The sequence below is a fragment of the Lolium rigidum genome, chromosome 3, assembly GCF_022539505.1.
Source record: "Lolium rigidum isolate FL_2022 chromosome 3, APGP_CSIRO_Lrig_0.1, whole genome shotgun sequence".
Classification (NCBI taxonomy): domain Eukaryota; kingdom Viridiplantae; phylum Streptophyta; class Magnoliopsida; order Poales; family Poaceae; genus Lolium; species Lolium rigidum.
Genome location: NC_061510.1, coordinates 124,751,792 through 124,769,295, shown reverse-complemented (window position 1 = coordinate 124,769,295; position 17,504 = coordinate 124,751,792). Strand labels below are relative to the sequence as shown.

At 42.3% G+C, this 17,504-nt stretch overlaps 3 protein-coding genes across 3 annotated transcripts; 2 read left to right on the top strand and 1 right to left on the bottom strand.

Moving 5' to 3' along the window:
- The first annotated feature begins 33 nt into the window (after nucleotides 1-33).
- On the top strand, nucleotides 34-9,135 carry LOC124702267 (RNA pseudouridine synthase 5-like). The gene is made up of 14 exons (XM_047234391.1): nucleotides 34-150; nucleotides 232-301; nucleotides 381-408; nucleotides 751-797; nucleotides 887-977; nucleotides 1,464-1,641; nucleotides 2,070-2,157; nucleotides 2,247-2,328; nucleotides 2,465-2,540; nucleotides 2,655-2,722; nucleotides 2,827-2,896; nucleotides 7,655-7,739; nucleotides 7,839-7,932; nucleotides 8,650-9,135. Exons 1-14 carry the CDS (start codon nucleotides 42-44, stop codon nucleotides 8,725-8,727), a joined length of 1,164 nt encoding a protein of 387 aa, XP_047090347.1. The 5' UTR covers nucleotides 34-41; the 3' UTR covers nucleotides 8,728-9,135.
- Nucleotides 9,136-9,340: 205 nt separating this feature from the next.
- Nucleotides 9,341-13,681, top strand: LOC124702266 (alpha-taxilin-like). The gene is made up of 11 exons (XM_047234390.1): nucleotides 9,341-9,690; nucleotides 9,877-9,941; nucleotides 10,049-10,163; nucleotides 11,657-11,724; nucleotides 11,831-11,908; nucleotides 11,997-12,061; nucleotides 12,222-12,288; nucleotides 12,428-12,610; nucleotides 12,787-12,843; nucleotides 12,956-13,051; nucleotides 13,184-13,681. Exons 1-11 carry the CDS (start codon nucleotides 9,387-9,389, stop codon nucleotides 13,376-13,378), a joined length of 1,293 nt encoding a protein of 430 aa, XP_047090346.1. The 5' UTR covers nucleotides 9,341-9,386; the 3' UTR covers nucleotides 13,379-13,681.
- Nucleotides 13,682-14,129: 448 nt separating this feature from the next.
- On the bottom strand, nucleotides 14,130-17,156 carry LOC124702268 (lipid phosphate phosphatase gamma-like). The gene is made up of 3 exons (XM_047234393.1): nucleotides 16,656-17,156; nucleotides 14,948-15,158; nucleotides 14,130-14,407 (listed from the first exon to the last, which is right to left on the bottom strand). The coding sequence occupies exons 1-2, from the start codon at nucleotides 17,124-17,126 to the stop codon at nucleotides 14,952-14,954; spliced, it is 678 nt and encodes a 225-aa protein (XP_047090349.1). The 5' UTR covers nucleotides 17,127-17,156; the 3' UTR covers nucleotides 14,130-14,407; nucleotides 14,948-14,951.
- Between the last annotated feature and the right edge of the window lie 348 nt (nucleotides 17,157-17,504).

Here is a 17,504-nt window from a genome sequence, read left to right as displayed (position 1 = left end):
GTGGACTAATTTGCAATTGTCACACTCGGACGGCCGACGCGATGGCCGCCGCCGGAGAAACTCCACTGTCGCAGGGGAACTACTCCTTCGGGAGGCCATGGCCAGACCTCAACGAAGGACTCTCCTACACCGACACGTTCCGGTGCGCTGGTCAGTCTCCCCTCCCCTCCATCCTCCGCTCTCTTCTTTCCTGGTTTTGTTACCTCCTCTGATTTCTTCACACGCGAGAAGATGCGGAAACCACCACCACCTTGACCGAGTTCTACTCCGAGAACTATAAGAGCTCTGCGCCATTGCTCGGGTATGTATCTGATGGCTACACTCACTTGCTAATCTCCGTGAGCGTGTTGATTTGATTGTGGTGGCGGTCGCCTCTGCAGGTGGATTCATAGGATTCGTAATGGCCAGGTACGCAGAGTATGCAGCATCCAACCAGTAGCTAATTTCCCTCGTCGTTCTGTTTTTTTTTTTACCCTTCTCGTTTGGCTGGTGTATTAAGATGTGCGTATGTACTAGTGTAGCTTATTTAATTTAATTTAATTTTGCAATTAGTTGATATTTGTTGTTATGAATTTCTAGCTGTGCGGATCATTCATGCTGATGTTTTTTCCCTTTTCCCTTTTGAGCTATTGAGCGTCTCAAATATACGCATGAGAAAATTGTATATGCTGTAGCTAATTAGTATGTTTTGGAATTTTACTTCACATGTGAGTTGGAGTACAGATGAAAGCTTTAAGATTATGTTTGCAGATAACAGTTGATGGTCAAGTTGTCACTGATCCAGATATGATCCTCCGGTACTTTTCTTCTTCTATTTGCAGTATATACTTTTGCATCTAAAGTGATATCATTATGACATGCATTTCATTTGGATCTGGTTTTTCAGGGAGGGTTCTAAATTGGTATATCATCGCCTCGCGTGGCAGGAGCCATCTGCACCACATTTGCTTCAAGTGCTTTATGAAGATGAGGACATGGTATGCACATTAACCTGAAATTCTTGCTAAATTGCATGAAAACACATTCTATCCAACCGTCGTTTAGCCTAGATGGTTGGCAAGGTCCAAGTATTTTCCTCTAACTTTTGCAAGCCACATCTTCTTTCCATTGTCATGCTTGTCTGCTTTTATTGCTAGGGTAGTTTCTTTTGAACTGAAAACTGTATGAAAGCCCCGTAAAAAAAGCTTTATTAATAAGAGAGATGTACAAGAGACTGCTGCACAAGAGGGGAATTGCTGCTGTAGTTGCAAATGATGCACTCCCTCAGATCCATATTACTTGTCGCTGATTTAGTACAAAGCTCTACCAAATGGCAAATCAGCGGCAAGTAATATGGACCGAAGGGAGTATTGATTGATTTTTGGCTAGCGTGAATCTCCATTCATTCCTATGTATGCTTATTAAAATGAGTTATAACACATGAAGCTATAGAATCATAGTCAGAAATCAGCTGATTTTGTCAGGTTGCCCTTAATAAGCCTTCCGGTTTGCAAGTTCTGCCTAAAGGACTCTTCCAGCAGCGCACTGTTCTAGCACAGCTTCAGTGGAAAGAGTGGAAGATGCCCCCATCAAGCCGCTCCAAGAGAAAAGATGTGCAATTGCATCCTGTACCTGTTCATCGATTAGGAAGGGGCACATCAGGTTGTTTCTTGTTTTATCTGGTTCCCTCCTACCCAGAAATTCTGTGTCGTAGATGATCAGTTGAGGTCTAGCATACATGAACTTTGTGTCTTGCCTGTGAAACCAAGGATCTAGTAGGACATATTGCCTATTCCTGGTATTACTCTGAAATGTTGCAAGGTGTTAATGCCAAAAGTTTATTCCATACACTATCTCAGAAGAGGCACAACTCGTAAGCTATTAATATTATTAACAGGATGGGTTGTTCACTGGGATGATAACGAACTCTTTTCTTACCATAATGTAACAAAGAGCTCTTCTACAATGAAGCCTCAGTTTCATACTCTTTTTTTTGGTTAAAATACGTGTCGCAGCAAAATGTTTGTTACTGCTGCATTGCCATATTTAATGTCGTCGCTATTGCTGATGACCTGTGTACTCCATGTTAGGTCTGCTTCTTTGTGCCAAGACAAAGATTGCCAAAGTTCGACTTGCCTCTTATTTTGCAGAAGGTGCTATAAATGCTGGGAAGAAAAGGTGCACAATCTTCTATTTTAAATTTGAAAAGAACAATGTCTACTGTTAGCACCATCCAGTACTGAGTAAATGATTAATTCAATTTATAGGGATGAAACAGAGGTCGGCAAAGAACGAAAAATTTCAAAATTCTATCGAGCATTAGTAACTGGTATACTTAAAAATGATGAGGTGCTGTTCCTACCGCCCTCGCGCCTATGAATTTCACCATTATTCTATTCAGTATCAAACTGATATCTCTCTTAAAGGTTGTGTATAATGGATTTTTACAAATACATAGGTATAATTTTGTCCTTTAAACCTGCAGGATGTGGTTACTCAACCCATAGGACTGGTTCATTACCCTGGAGTTGCAGAGGGTCTTTATGTAGCATGTTCCTCAGGTACTACAAGTTCACTGAGCCAATAATGAGCTTACTGGAATCACAATATAGGTTATATCAAGCAAATATTGCTAAATTTCTTGTGTAGTTTTAGCATGCATTATCACTTTTCAGGGAAGCCAGCAATGAGCAAAGTTTGCGTACTTGAGAGACTTGCACAGCAAAATCAATCGCTGGTTCAGGTGCGATGCTTTTTTTTATATTGGTGTTCTGTCCTACTTTTATATATTCCTTTAGATATTATGGTTTTACATATGTCACGCTTTCTTTTCCTCGCTTGGTGCAGGTTGAAATTCATTCAGGACGACCTCACCAAATAAGGATACACCTTGCATACATTGGACACCCTCTTGTTGGTAAGTCAAAGACTTCTGTTTATTGGGCATAATAGTACTTGAGCTCTTGTCTTCCAGTGTTGGAATCTAAGATTAGTGTAATAGTACTCTAGTAGAGTCTAGAATGCTCTAGGGGAATTGGGGATTAGTAGTCTCCTAGGAAAGTCTAGAATATTCCAGTAGTGTGCTAGAATCTAAGTTAGTTTATTAGCAAAGTCTAGAGTATTCTAGGGAGTGTTAGTATAGTAGTAGTGTCTAGACTATTCTAGTGTATGAGTTAACATGTAAGCCTAAGTTGAGCTATATATATGAGAGGGTGTGGAGGTCCAAGTGACCAACCCATCCACAATTTCCCCAAAAGCCTACATGGTATCAGAGCTAGAGGCAGTGATGGTGTGTGCTACGGGCTGCTTGTGGTGATTCGGTGGAGTGAGGTGGAGTTCCGCAAAATCCGGGGAAATACAACGAGACGGGCAGAGGAGTGGAGTGCTGCCCGAGGTAGAAGTGTTGATGTGAGCTGCTGCAGAGGTGCGGAGCCAACCGTCCGCAGCGTTCGAGTGGTGGTGAATCTTGCAAAGTTCGGTGTGGTGGTGAAGGGAGCAGTTGGGTGAGGTGCAGCTGCTTGTGGCTTGCGAGTGAAGAGGGAGAAGCAAAGGTGCTGATTTCGCGTGTGCGAGTAGAGGACAGAGGAGAGACCTAAGCTGCGTGTGCAGCCGGAAGAAAGATCCGGAGGGGTCGAGAGAACTGCAAGAGTAGGTCAAATATAGCGAGAGAAGAGAAGAAGCACATAAGCTGGTTTGTTGGTGATTTTCAGCAATATTGATCAATGGGGGAGAATCAAACAATTGAGAAGCTACTTGAGAAAATGACTCAATTGCTCAAGGAGATTGAGAAGTTGAGACAATCAAGGGAGAGTGCAGAAATTCCAAAATAAAGTGGAAAAACAACTGTCCTAGGAAATTGTGTGAATCTTGCACAAACGGAAGAAGCAATCTCAAGTCAGGCTCCTGCATTAAATGGAACTTGTTCAAATTGGATTCGGGTTCGGGAGCATCAGGCACATGTCACGGGTAAGTGGAGTGAGTTTGCATCATATACTCCACATCCACCCATGCATAAAGAGACAATCCAAACAGCCGATGGAACTTATCAACTTTGTGAAAGGGGTCGGCACGGTGAAATGCACTCCGTCCATTACATTGTCTTCGGTATTATATGCTCCATCGTTTCCGGTGAGTTTGGTGTCTATGAGCTCTTTGGTTGATGATATTGATTGTCGAATAATTGCCGATCGATATAATTGTATAATTGAAGAGAGGAAGGCTGGAAGGAGGCTTGGGATAGGTGTGAGACATAAGGGATTGTGGTACTTGGATAGAAGGGAAACCGATGAAGCGTTGTGCACTTGCTCTCACGGTTGTTACCAATGATGATGAGGCAAGGTTGATACTCCAACATTGTCGATTGGGCCATATGTCCTTTGATACTATGAGTAAGATATTCCACTGAAGAAATGAAGAAGGTGGACAAAGAAAAACTTGTGTGTGATGCATGTGAGTTTGGAAAACACACCGGGACATCATATGTGAGTCGTGGGTATGCGGAGCACGTTGCCCTTTGTGCTTGATTCACTCGATGTATGGACTTCCCCGGTGGTCTCGGTAGCGGGATGAAGTATTTTGTCACCTTCATTGATTGCTACTCCCGAATGACTTGGATATATCTTCGAAACATAAAAGTGAGGTTCTTACATGCTTCAAGGACTTCTATGCATATGTCCAAAATCGCTTCAACGCTAGTATTCAAATTATCGGGACGGATAATGGGACGGAGTATGTGAACAATGAATTTGGCAATTTTCTTTCCCAAAAGGAATACTTCATCAAACTTCATGTCCTGATACTTACTCCACGGAATGGAGTAGGCTGAAAGGAAGAATCGTCATCTCTGGAGGTGGCTCGATCACTTATGTTTACCATGAATGTGCCCAAATTCTTGTGGAGTGAAGCGGTTATGACTGCTACTTATCTCATCAACCGGATGCCCTCAAGAGTGCTTGGGATGAAGACTCCATATGAAATGATCTATGGCCAAAATGAGTTCATCGTTCCGCCAAAGGTGTTTGGGTGTATTTGCTTTGTTAGAGACCATAGACCTTCGGTGGGAAAATTGGATCCTCGTCTTTGTGAAGTGCATCTTCATTGGATACCCATCTGGACAAAAGGGCTACAAGTGTTGGAGCCCTAGTGAGCGGAGAACATTTGTTAGCATGGATATGACATTTAGAGAGTACGAGCCGTTCTATGGAGAGAAGACGGACCTCGGCTCGTTGTTTGACTTTGACTCTCCTAGCACAATCGAAGCTAGTCGAGAGGGGGAGAGTGAACTTTTGAGGACAAAGGAACATGAACCATCCAGAGTTGTTGTTGGTTCAATTCCATCTCCTACGAGTGAAGAGAGATGGACAAAGCCAAATGAGGAAGAGAACTTGAAAGTGTATACACGGAGAAAAACGCAGCATGAGCAGCAGCAACAACAGGTTCCCACGACAAGTGACACACAGGTGCAGGGGGAGCAACATGTGCAACAACGGAGTTCCCACGACAAGTGACACACGAGTGCGGGGGAGCAACATGCTCCAACGAGTGTTGAAGCCGATGAATTGTCGATGACGCGAGTCCATCTATTACGAGGATTCAATGGACTTGCCCATTGCCTTAAGAAAAGGAACCCGAGCTGCGGCTAGAAAACCTCCAAATTGGTACCGGGAGGAGCATGACATTGCTAATTATGTATCATATGCATCTCTATCTACGAACTACGGGGCCTTCATCGCATCATTGCAATCTGTGGTGATCCCAAGAGATTGGAAAGAAGCAAAACAAGACCCAAAGTGGTACGAGGCCATGTTGGAGGAAATGAAAGCTCTTGAGAAGAACAATACATGGGATCTTGTTACTCTTCCAGATTGGAAAACGTCCGATTACTTGCAAATGGGTGTATTCAGTGAAGCAATCCCCGAAGGGAAAATAGAACGATACAAGGCAAGGTTGGTGGCAAGGGGTTACGGTCAAACATATGGGATTGACTATGACGAGACCTTTGCGCTCGTTGCAAAGATGAGTACTATAAGAACTCTTATTTCTTGTCTTGCTAACTTTGGTTGGCCCTTGCATCAGTCGGATGTCAAGAATGCTTTCTTGCATGGAGATCTCCAGGAAGAAGTTTATATGGACATTCCACTCGGCTTTAGTAACTCCAACACCCGGGGAAGGTGTGCAGATTGAAGAAGTCTTTATATGGTCTCAAGCGGTCACCAAGGGCATGGTTTGATAGGTTCCGGAGAGCCATGCGCAATATGGGTTACAAGCAATGTAATAGGGATCATACCGTGTTCTATAGGCATTCGGGGCGTCGTATTACCATCCTTGCGGTTTATGTGGATGACATTGTCATCACTCGGAGACGATAATGATGAAATAAGCCGAGTGAAGATGAGATTGAGCGAGAGAATTTGAGGTTAAGGATCTAGGACAACTCAAGTATTTCTTGGGTATTGAGATTGCGAGATCTCCTAAAGGAATAGTTATCTCTCAACGGAAATATGTGTTGGATCTACTCAATGAGACTGGTATGCTTGGGTGTCGGCTTCGCTTCAACTCCTATTGAGCAAAATCACCGGCTATGTGCTCGGTCGGGAGATCCGAGTTAATAGAGAGCGCTACCAACGGCTTGTTGGTCGACTTATCTATTTATGCCATACGAGACCCGATATATCTTATGCCGTGAGTGTGGTGAGCCGCTACATGCATGACCCAAGAAGTGGACATCTAGAGGCAGCTTATAGAATTTTACGCTATCTGAAAGGAAGTCCTGGAAAAGGTCTATGGTTCAAGGCCAATGGGCACTTGAGTGTGGAGGGATATTGTGACGCTGATTGGGCAAGTTGCCTTGATGACGAAGGTCAACATCGAGGCTTTTGTGTCTTCGTAGGAGGAAACTTGGTATCTTGGAGGAGCAAGAAGCGGCATGTGGTCTCAAGATCAAGCTGCGAAGCGAGTATAGAGCAATGGCGGTGTGTTTGTGTGAGATGTTATGGATGAAAGGCCTCCTATCGAATTGAAGCTACTGCGGAGAGGGCCATTGAATCTTTGGTGCGACAACAAGTCGGCAATAAACATTGCTAACAATCCCGTTCAGCATGACCGAACAAAGCATGTGGAAATAGATCGATTCTTCATTAAAGAACGGCTTGACGAAGGAACCTTGAAGTTAAGCCATGTAACCTCTAGAGAACAAATAGCAGATTGTCTAACCAAAGGATTAGGTAGTAAGGAATGTTTGTTGGCATGTAACAAGATGGGAATGATAGATATCCATCGCCCATCTTGAGGGAGTGTTGGAATCTAAGATTAGTGTAATAGTACTCTAGTAGAGTCTAGAATGCTCTAGGGGAATTGGGGATTAGTAGTCTCCTAGGAAAGTCTAGAATATTCCGGTAGTGTGCTAGAATCTAAGTTAGTTTATTAGCAAAGTCTAGAGTATTCTAGGGAGTGTTAGTATAGTAGTAGTGTCTAGACTATTCTAGTGTATGAGTTAACATGTAAGCCTAAGTTGAGCTATATATATGAGAGGGTGTGGAGGTCCAAGTGACCAACCCATCCACAATTTCCCCAAAAGCCTACATCTAGGATTGGGGGTAGACCCGAATTTCATTAAAATTTAACATAGATTCCAAAGTTTAGACACCACCTGATTTCTCTTCCTTCGATTTATCAGATGATCCTCTCTATGGTATTGGTGGGCAGCCTAAATTTGATGACCTGGAATCTAGTAATACAGATGTTTCTTTTGCATACGACGGGTAATTCTTTCATTTATTATTTCTGCTGAGGGTCACCTCCATGGATGATACCCCCCTGCTCCTGTATTTTGTTTAACTAATTTTATGAGCCTCTTTTAGAGGTTATGAGAGGCCTTTACAGCCTGTTCCTGGAGACTGTGGGTATCACTTACATGCGCATTGGCTGGTCCTTTGTCATCCAACTACAAATAAGGTAATGAGAAGTGAGTCTTTCTAAATTGGGTATTATTCTCCACTCAAATGAAAGAGAGATCCAAATCAAAGTAGCTATTGATGCTGTGTCTTAAGTCTACTCCACTCCTAAATGGATGTTAGGTTTTTCTCCGAAGTCACAAAGTTTCTTATAAAAATCACTGGCAACAGAAACCATGTCAGGAGTGTTATAGACAGGGCCATCAGGGCCCTCAAGAACTGCAAGACGTTTTTTCCTATGTCTAAGATTTGCAAGAGCTTTAAATTAAGCAGTGTTGCCTTCACATTCCTTTAGCCTCTTAGGTTTCTATCTCTAGATCTCTGCGCCAAGTAGCAGCTTCCTTCACTTCCCAAATATCTTCAAGTTCCTTTTTAACATCCTTCATTCTTTGGATATCTACATCATCTAAAGATTTTGTTCAGAAAAAAACATCCAAGATATCAAATTCATGTAGAAGGTCCTTTCTTCTAGCCTGTTCAGTGTTGATGATCCATCCCCTTACTTTCTTCCTGCATAATCCAATGTTTGATCATCTTTTTCTTCCTTCCTTTCCTAGGAGCATCGACAAATAAATTTCTTGTTAGCCCCCTTACATTTTTCGGTTCACTAAGCAACAAAGGCAATAACTGAAAATCAGTAACAGGTGTATCTGAATTAAAGAGAGAGCCAACTTTTGATGCTGTTGTCTTCTCCTAACCTCTTCGGTTGGCTTTGCAGACGCTGAAGATAACCGCCCCTCTGCCGCATATCCTACAGACTCAACAGGAGCGTCATGATCAGCAAGTTGATGCTTGAGCTTATAAACTTCCGTTTGAAGATATATGCATGCATGAAGAGAGTAGTCCGATAGGCAGATATGATGCCCCTCTCTGTACACAGCACGCCATGTTTACAACCCCGCGGAGATGGATGCTGGTGGACGCTGGAGTGCATATTAGCATGTGAGGTGCAGCTTACAGTGTTGTCTTGAGAGGTTCCGCGTGGCTAGCAGCGTGGAGGATACTGAAATTGTAACTCGATTGCTGAGGGGAAAATAGGAAGGACTTTTTTTCATAGTCTCTAGTTGTGTTTTTTTGTAATGTATGGCCAAAACCAAGTACCCACTTATGAAAATGTATATGCACTTTGGCTAAGATTACATGCTGTTAGTCTCATACTGAAATTGTATCAGTACTTCTGAGGGGAAACCATGTATTGCAAACCAACCTGTGATTCGATTCTGAACTCATGGTCATTCATATTTTGATTCTGATACTAGAACAAATACAAACGAATTCATCCGTGACATCTGCACACTCGAAGTTTCTGCACTACGTTGTAGACCGGTGACTGGCCTCGTGCTGAACGCGTAGGCACTTGGCAGCAGAGTCCAAACCTTCCTCCCCAAACCTGCCCAAAGCGACAGGAACAGAGGGCTGCGCGGCGACACCTCACTCTCTCGCCTCTCCCTACCAATGGAAGCCTCGCCGGCGACGCGTCTCCCGGAGGCGGACGCGCTCCCCGACGGCTTCGTCGAGAGCTCCTCCGCCGACCAGGCCCCACCCACCTCCTCCGCCCCCGCCTCCGCCGCCGCCGGTTCCCCTCATCCCGCCCTCGGCCCCGATCACGAGGCCGCCACCGTCGACAGCGGCAGCGAAACCCTAGGCGCTCTCTCTTCCTCCTCCGCCGCCGCCGATACCCTTCGGGGCCTCGATCTGAACGTCGCTTGGGAGCCGGAGAGCGCTCCCGAGCAGCAGGGGCCCGCCGCAGACATCGGAGGTGATCTCTCCCCCTCTCCCTACTCCCTATCTCACGCACTCACAACTACCTGGTATTATGCTGTCGTGTATTTTTAACACCACATCATCAGTTACGGTTCAGGGCGAAACCTAAGCGCGTTCGCCCATGGCACTGATCTTTGGGCTATGTTTGTGCGCTCACCTTGTTTTGATGCTCTTGGCGCAGAGGCTAAGGATTCGATGAAGGAGAGCTTTGTGGTAGAGCAAGCACAACCTCTGGCGATCCAAAAGGTTGCCAATGCCGGAGTGTCTATTTGTTTAGCTCTCTCTCTGTCTGTTATATTGGTGTTCATAAGAGTATTATTAGTGTTTGCTAAATTGGATTGATGACTCCATAGGAGAGTGTTGAGCCAAAGCGTAAGGCTGTGAAGAAGGGCAGCAAGCTGGAGAAGGACAGGGAGCTGCTGGAACTTGCACAGAGGTACCATAGAGTGGTGGCAGAGAGGGATGCAGGCAAGTCTCTGTTCTATGTGAAAAAAATGAAAAATGACCCCAATGCCTATTTCTCCAGCAGTTGAACCTCCATTTCAGAATGTTGGTCTTAATTTGATTCTTCATGACAAGACTTTGACTGACAAATTGCTCCACTAATAAGTGGTTTATGTGGTACAAAATGACAACCATGAGAAAGTACTTCTGAAAAGGAACATCAATTTACTGTCTCATAAGCCACAAATGAACATGTTGGTGAAAGTCTTGTCTTAATTAAACAAATGTGCCTTAGAGTCTGAAAAGGAGGGACTAATGCTTACTCTCAGTTAAGGATTCACTGCTCAAACACTATAACTGTACTTTTGTTGGAATAGAGTTCTCTTATATTCATGTGAATAGAGGAAGTTTTAATTCGAATTTTTTGTTCTGGATTCTTCTCATTAGAACAAAACAAAGTCAATGTAAGCAAACACTGGATTAGGGTTTTGTATTTTACACTCATAAAATCCTTCCTACCTTAACATGTATCCTTATTCCTTTCTTTTATCACAAATTATAGCATGGAATAGAATTCTGCTAGATTATACACATTTAGCAAGAAGAATTTAGCCAAATCTTTTCCTTTGTGCTTCTTCCGTGGACAAGTCTTCCGTTCTATCTATTGGGACGATGTATTAGATGATTACTTTGTTACTATGTAGATTTCTATATTTATTTGGAATCCGGTTAACAAAAATGATGGAGACATCTTAACAACACGTATTTTATTTAAAGGATTTAGGATTCATCAACATTTCTGTTAAAAGCACGAAAATCCTAAGATGCTTTATGGCTTCTTTAGATGGAGGATTCAAAGGAATTTCTAGGATTTTCAATCAATAGAAAATTTTCTTACAGAGGCACATGGGATTGAAAAACGAGAGCCAAAATTCCGTATGATTTTTAGGTAAAGCTTAGACCTCTAGAAAAAGTTCTGTTGTTCATGCCGTAAAGCAAATTCATGTGGTTTTCCTATGGTGTAACCAGATAAACAAACAGTTTCTGATGTTCATGCAGGATTCAAACATATCATGTCATTCAGTTACTGTTCTGTTCTTGTATTTATCATCCTGTTATCAAGATCTGGACTGCACTAGTTTATAGTGATGAAACGATGGAAGTTGTACTACTTGACAAATTTATTTACCTATTTCACTACTAAAAATAAATCTATTTGTTCAATCTTGTCCAGCTATTGAACCGATGAACCAATAGTCAGACCACTGATAGCTTGACCAGTTCGTCATTGGTCCGTTTTTTAAAACTGTGGTCCAAACACTAGCTGCATTTTGTTTAAATGGAATAATGTTCTCTAATATTCATGTAATCATGTTAATTTTTTTCCTGGGCCTTTATTAGAATAAAACAATTCGTTATAACTAAATACCCGAGTAATCTGTTCTTCAAGTCTTGTATGCTCTACTATAATCCTTCCTACTCACTAAGATGTATTGTTTGCATTTGGTCTCTTGCAGCTATTGCAGTTAAAGAAAAATTAGAATCTCTTTGTAGGGAATTTCAGCGCCAAAACAAAATGTTAAAGGTACGTTAAATTAGTTCCGAGTCGTAAATTACTAAAATTAGTAATGTATAACTGTTTTGCACTTTTGTTCAGTTGTGATATGTTTTTACCTTTTTTTTTTGTTCAGGAAGAGTGCCAAAGGGTGTCAACACAGGGGCAGAACTTTCGGACGGACATGTCTGACAAATTTGAGAATGCTATGAAGGTCAGTTATACATTACATGGCAATAATCTGGAACCACTGTTTACTAGTGTCCTTCCTTATTTACCATTATATTTATGATATTTTGTAGGCTGTTGGTGTCAAGCTTGAGGAGCAGAAAAATGAATGCATTGCTCAGTTCGAAGAGAACAATTCGTAAGAACATGTAACTTACGCATGTCTTCAGTTTTAAGAGTTTCATTGGTTTCAGTTTGCAACTTCATTACATATGTATGTGATGGATACATTTATATTCTTCACCTATCAGTTTATTTTAATCTTTTTTTGATGTACACTGATGGCTGCTATTTTGTAGGCTGAGAAATAAACTCAAAGAACTTGCTGATCAGTATAATATCATTCAGCAGAAATATGCTCATCAGGTATGCTGCTTATATCCTGCAAGTTTTCATCCATGAGTATCTTCTCCAATATTGCCACGAAGCCCAAAACCATGATTTGTGTGTTGTTTGTTGTACTTTGTGTGAACATTTGTTTCTCATCGGCTCATCATATATGCAGTTGAAAGAAAAGACGCTGGAACTTGAGCTTGCTGATCTGAAAGTTAAACAGCATCAAGCGAAGGCAGCACAAGAACATGCCCAAATGGTGTTGTACGCTGAGCAAGTTTCTCAACTTGTCAGTACTGAGAAGACCCTGCGGGTACAGCTAGCTGCCGATGGCGAAAAATTTCAGCAGTTTCAGGTACTTAAGCAGAAAGATCCTTCTCTCAGTTCCCTTATTCCTTCGCTCCAGTGTATTCTTAGCGATGGATTTCCCCCACTCGATGAACATGTAATGTAAACAGCATTCTTGTTTATCCATTTTAATGGGGTATTTATATAGGTGTAAATGCTAACTGTTCCATTATTTCGTTTCAGGATGCTCTATCAAAAAGCAATGAAACCTTTGAGAGTTACAGGAGGGAGATGGAACAGGTGTTCTACAACTCAACTGGGCTCGTGCTCAGTACCATTGTATCTGCTTTGGACCTTTGTGCTTACTAATTTGTCTGCAGAGCTTAACAAGTATTTTGTGTATCTTTTACAGATGGTGAAGGTAATCAAAGGATTTAGGAAGCAAAATGCAGCCCTGAAGAGCAAATGCGAGAACTCAGATGTTGCTCTTGTGAAGCTCATCGAGGAGGTAATGCATGTACTCCTGTGCAAGTAGTATTATTCGTAGAATCCTAGTATGATATTACCTCTGCGTGCATACTAGGAAAATTGTATGCACTCGTTGCACTACGGTCTGATGCTCTTGAGCCGGGTTTTGCAGCGTGAGGTGATGAAGAAGCAACTGGACAAATATAAGAACCAAAAGGAGAAGCTCGAGTCCCTGTGCCGGTCACTGCAGGCAGAAAGGAAGCAAAGCCCCTCTCTCAACACTCCTGATGCCACCACCTCTGACCAAGCGGATCTTACAGCGAATCAGGAGTCAGCGAATCAGGAGTCAGAGATGTCTGAAGCCTGAAAAATGGATAATATGTGGCACTTAACCCTGTGTTTTGATTGTGAGTTTGCCGAAGTTTTTGACATGTGTATCACCCATCCTATCATCCATCCACCTATCGACCTGATGTCTGAAGCCTGAAAAATGGATAATACGTGGCACTTTAACCTTTTGTTTTGCATGTGAGTTTGTGGAAGATTTTGACATGTGTATCACCCATCCATCCACCTATCGGCCTAGATGTGTCTCGTTTAAGCCACCTTTCTTTGGAAGAAGTCGAAGATTGCTTTGTTTGCTCAGCAACAAAGAGACATCTGTCTAGCAGTGACTTTCTTATTTTTTGCGTCTTTTGTGAGCGATCAAACGTGTACATGCTTGATGAACTGATGAACATTCTGTTCAAGTGAGCTTTGTACTGCTTTAGTTTTACCTTGTAAAGGAGAAATCAAGTAGTGTAGTATACATTCCGCTCTTTTCATGTGCTCATAAGGTTTGTAATTGTCCCAGTAGCAACTTATACTAGTATTGACTCATCGTAGTGAAGCAACCTAGTACAATCTTTTTTTGTTCTGTTTGCAGTCTCTTCCAGGGAGGCCGTTCAGTAGTACTACGTATAACATTGCATTCTTTTGTTGCAATGCTGACACATTATACATCGTTATTTTGACGATCACCACTGCCCACGCTAAAGAAAAAAAATACACCACTTACGTTTTCTTCACGTTTCAGTAACATTGGTGCGCATGCACTTCAATCAAGTACAAAGGAACAGTGAACCAGCGACAGTAATACATGTATAGTTTACTGTGGTCATTTTGTACATGCAAACAAAAATCAATCATCATCAAACTATCTGAAAAAGTAAGGGTCTGGGTCTAGACAGAACAATAGCTTGTGACCAGAAAGGCGAAGTGCCACAAATGCAATGGTATCCCATCTAATAAAACTGTAGCCGGTGTCCAGCTCCAACGACGCAAATATCTCGCCATGTACGTTGTTAAGATCTTATCACCCCTGAGATAAACCAAGCATATAATCCAAAAGAAGAACCTGCATTGATATGAGAATATAAGCAACGATATGCCACAATGATATAAGACCAAGTGATTTTATATCCTTGAATAAAGGTTGATCAAAGTTGAAAATGACAGAAAAGAGTCTATTATGATGTCAGATCATATAAAGATGAGAAAATCCTTTTGCCTCACATAATTTAATAAAGATGGTAAAACCAATAAAGGCTGATTATCTCTTATTATTTGTACATCATCAGTTATGACAAAATGATAATATGAGGTGAGGCTTACTGGATCACGACAACTTTAGGTCCGATAAATATTAGACTAATAGCAGCCTACAATAACTTAATAGTTATATTTAAACCATGTCAAGAATATAAGCAATACCATTAAGTTGGTGCACTGGCAAATAACTGCAATTCAATATACAGCAATCATTTCACTGACCATTGGACTAAGCATCTCGAATTTCGAGAATGCTTCCATGTATGAGTAAAATGGAACAAATGCAATTTCGAAGTTTGAGCAGCATCTGATGAATGAGCAAAATGTTAGATATGCTGTGGCTTACATGCTCAATCAGTAGCAACTTTCTTCCGTGCTGCCCTTGCATTGTCATACTCAAACTTGAGCACATCTAGAATATGTGAAGTATCCTTGATATACAACCACCTTCCAATTGCGCTTTCCTCTATCATTGGGAAGTATTCAACAAGAATGGTGTTGGCAACCCAGTACCAGATAGCACCACATACAAGGCCCACTACTGCTCCGGCGCAAACCTGATGAACTCATTAAAGTGAAACTTCTTAAGATTTTCAGTGGCAGTCATGATACTTTGACTAGAATAAAAGTAATAAAATCAAAACTATGTACAAGTAGGTATGCCGATAGATACCTACTTTTCTAAAGGAGGATATCCTTAGTCAGATCACACTGACTGATTGAGGAAGAATTCTACTATGAAAGAACCACTTCTAAATTTTAATAGTGGTTTGACCCACTTTGCTCCATGGAAATGGAAAGATGATAATAGCTCGTTATCTTTTCCAGCTTTGTCACACCAATTGGTTTTTAACCAGGCATTTTGTTAAGGTTGAAAACAAATGCTAAACGTTGTCAGTAACATTTGGGAAGTGTCAAGTACAGGCAGACAGCAGAAACTTGCAAAATTGTTCATGGGAACCATGGGTTGTCAGAAGTCAGAACTCCTATAGCCCTATTGGCAACAAAAAGTTGCAACTTGACATCTAAAATCACCAAAATTATTCCCGTACGCCAACATCACGCAAGCCTATCATCAAAGACAAGAAGAGAAAACACTTGGCAGCTGGTGTCGTATAGTCGCTTTTCTTGGCAAATGCCATAATTAGATTGCTGCTAATTGCAATAACTAGACGCTGTTCTAAATAAAGACCATTCTAGTGTAGCAAAAATCTGTTTCCAAGCTAAAGATAACTCTTTATGCTAGGTTGTATTTAAACAGTTACGTATGTGGCTTAACGGGCACTAGAAGTTTATAGGGGCTGTTTATCAGAGAAAAATCATTCGTTTCATCATAAATTGTAGCATGGAGCATCTGCTAGACAAGAACGACACATTTAGCAAGAATAATTTAGTCAAATCTTCTTGTTTCTGCTTCTTCCATGGAGAATTGTAGCATTCGAAAGATGTATTAGATGATTATTTCTTTCCGTACAAATTTATACATATTTTTGAAATGTGGTTAGAAATTAACCCAAAAAGCATTGGACACATCTTAATTACAACATTTCGTTCAAGGATCTCGAACTCATGAACATTTCTTTAGGAAACACGGAAAACACAGCTAAGGTGCTTTATGGGCCCCTTTAGACTGAAAGATTTTCAAAGGAATTTTCTAGGATTTGCAATATATATGGAATATTACTACACAGGTCTATTGAATAAAAAGCCACCAAAATTCCCATCCTTTCATACACTGAAATTCCCTGGGATTCATAGCAAAAGATTGGACCTCTAGATTGCAAAATGTGGCATGAATCTCTAAAGAAAGTTCATGTGATTTTCCAATGGTGCAAGCAAATAACCGAGGAGTTCATGTTGATTCAATTCATGTTGGATTCTTGTCATGACATTCAGTTAATTTGTTATCGTGACCAATTCCTGCATTCCAAAAGGCATGCCCTAAACTATTTTGACGGTACAAAAAAAACATTGCCTAGATAGAAGTGCATGAATTAATAATCCAAATTCCATCAGATCGGATCCGAAAGAAACATTGAGGGGCGGGCTCTCACCTGCGGCACGGTGTGGTATCCGAGGTAGACCCTGGAGAGCATGGTGAGGAAGGCGAGCGGCCAGGAGAGGGCGGCGGTGACGCGGCTGGCGGTGGAGCGTCGGAGCACGAAGAGCGAGAGGTAGGTGGCGAAGAAGAAGGTGTACTGCGCGTGGCTGGATGGCCAGCCGTGGGAGTCGCAGGTCTCGAGCAGCTCGCAGTAGGCCGGGCGGGACTGCGCGACGGAGCGCTTGATGAGCTCGTTGAGGACCTGCGAGAGGAGGAGCCCCACGGCGAAGCAGATGCCCTGCAGCTCGCGGCGGAACATGAAGTGGGAGACGAAGCCGCCGAGCGAGATGAAGACCGGGATGAGCGAGACCCAGGCGAGGAAGAGGCCGAGGCGGTCGCCACGCGGGTACCGGACGTGCGTGAGCGTGATCGCCTTCAGCGCCGGCGGCACCGACGCCGCCATCTCCTGGTACTCCCCCGCCATCGATCTCCTGCTTTCCTCTCTTCTTGGGTTTCTTTTTCCGGGGAGCGATTGCGGTTGTGGGATCTGCGCGTTTGGGGAGGGGAGGGCGTGGACGTGCCAGAAGAAGCGAGAGGCGTGTGGACGCGTGGGGGATGAATCTGATGGTCCGGATTCCGCTCGACGTTGCTGAAAATGGCGCCTCGAAGAAAAAAACATTTTCAGCAGTTCTCTCTTTCATTTGATGGGTAGTACAATAATGAAAACCACAACTTCATTATTGTGTTTTCGGTTTTCATTTCTAAGCAAAATAATAATATCCCTCAAAACAGACAACTAGTTCAACCGCACGAAACAGACACACGTGCATACTCCCACAAAATATATTCAAGTCATCTAAAA

Bases quoted from the DNA above. Each gene is read 5' to 3' on its own strand.
- LOC124702267 (XM_047234391.1), top strand. From the start codon at position 42: ATGGCCGCCGCCGGAGAAACTCCACTGTCGCAGGGGAACTACTCCTTC. The intron at 302-380 runs GTATGTATCTGA...TCGCCTCTGCAG, and splicing joins AGCTCTGCGCCATTGCTCGG to GTGGATTCATAGGATTCGTA. The intron at 2,329-2,464 runs GTGCTGTTCCTA...TTAAACCTGCAG, and splicing joins GTATACTTAAAAATGATGAG to GATGTGGTTACTCAACCCAT.
- LOC124702266 (XM_047234390.1), top strand. From the start codon at position 9,387: ATGGAAGCCTCGCCGGCGACGCGTCTCCCGGAGGCGGACGCGCTCCCC. The intron at 12,062-12,221 runs GTAAGAACATGT...GCTATTTTGTAG, and splicing joins CAGTTCGAAGAGAACAATTC to GCTGAGAAATAAACTCAAAG. The intron at 12,611-12,786 runs GTACTTAAGCAG...ATTTCGTTTCAG, and splicing joins AAAAATTTCAGCAGTTTCAG to GATGCTCTATCAAAAAGCAA.
- LOC124702268 (XM_047234393.1), bottom strand. From the start codon at position 17,126: ATGGCGGGGGAGTACCAGGAGATGGCGGCGTCGGTGCCGCCGGCGCTG. The intron at 15,159-16,655 runs GTGAGAGCCCGC...TGAGTTCATCAG, and splicing joins GATACCACACCGTGCCGCAG to GTTTGCGCCGGAGCAGTAGT.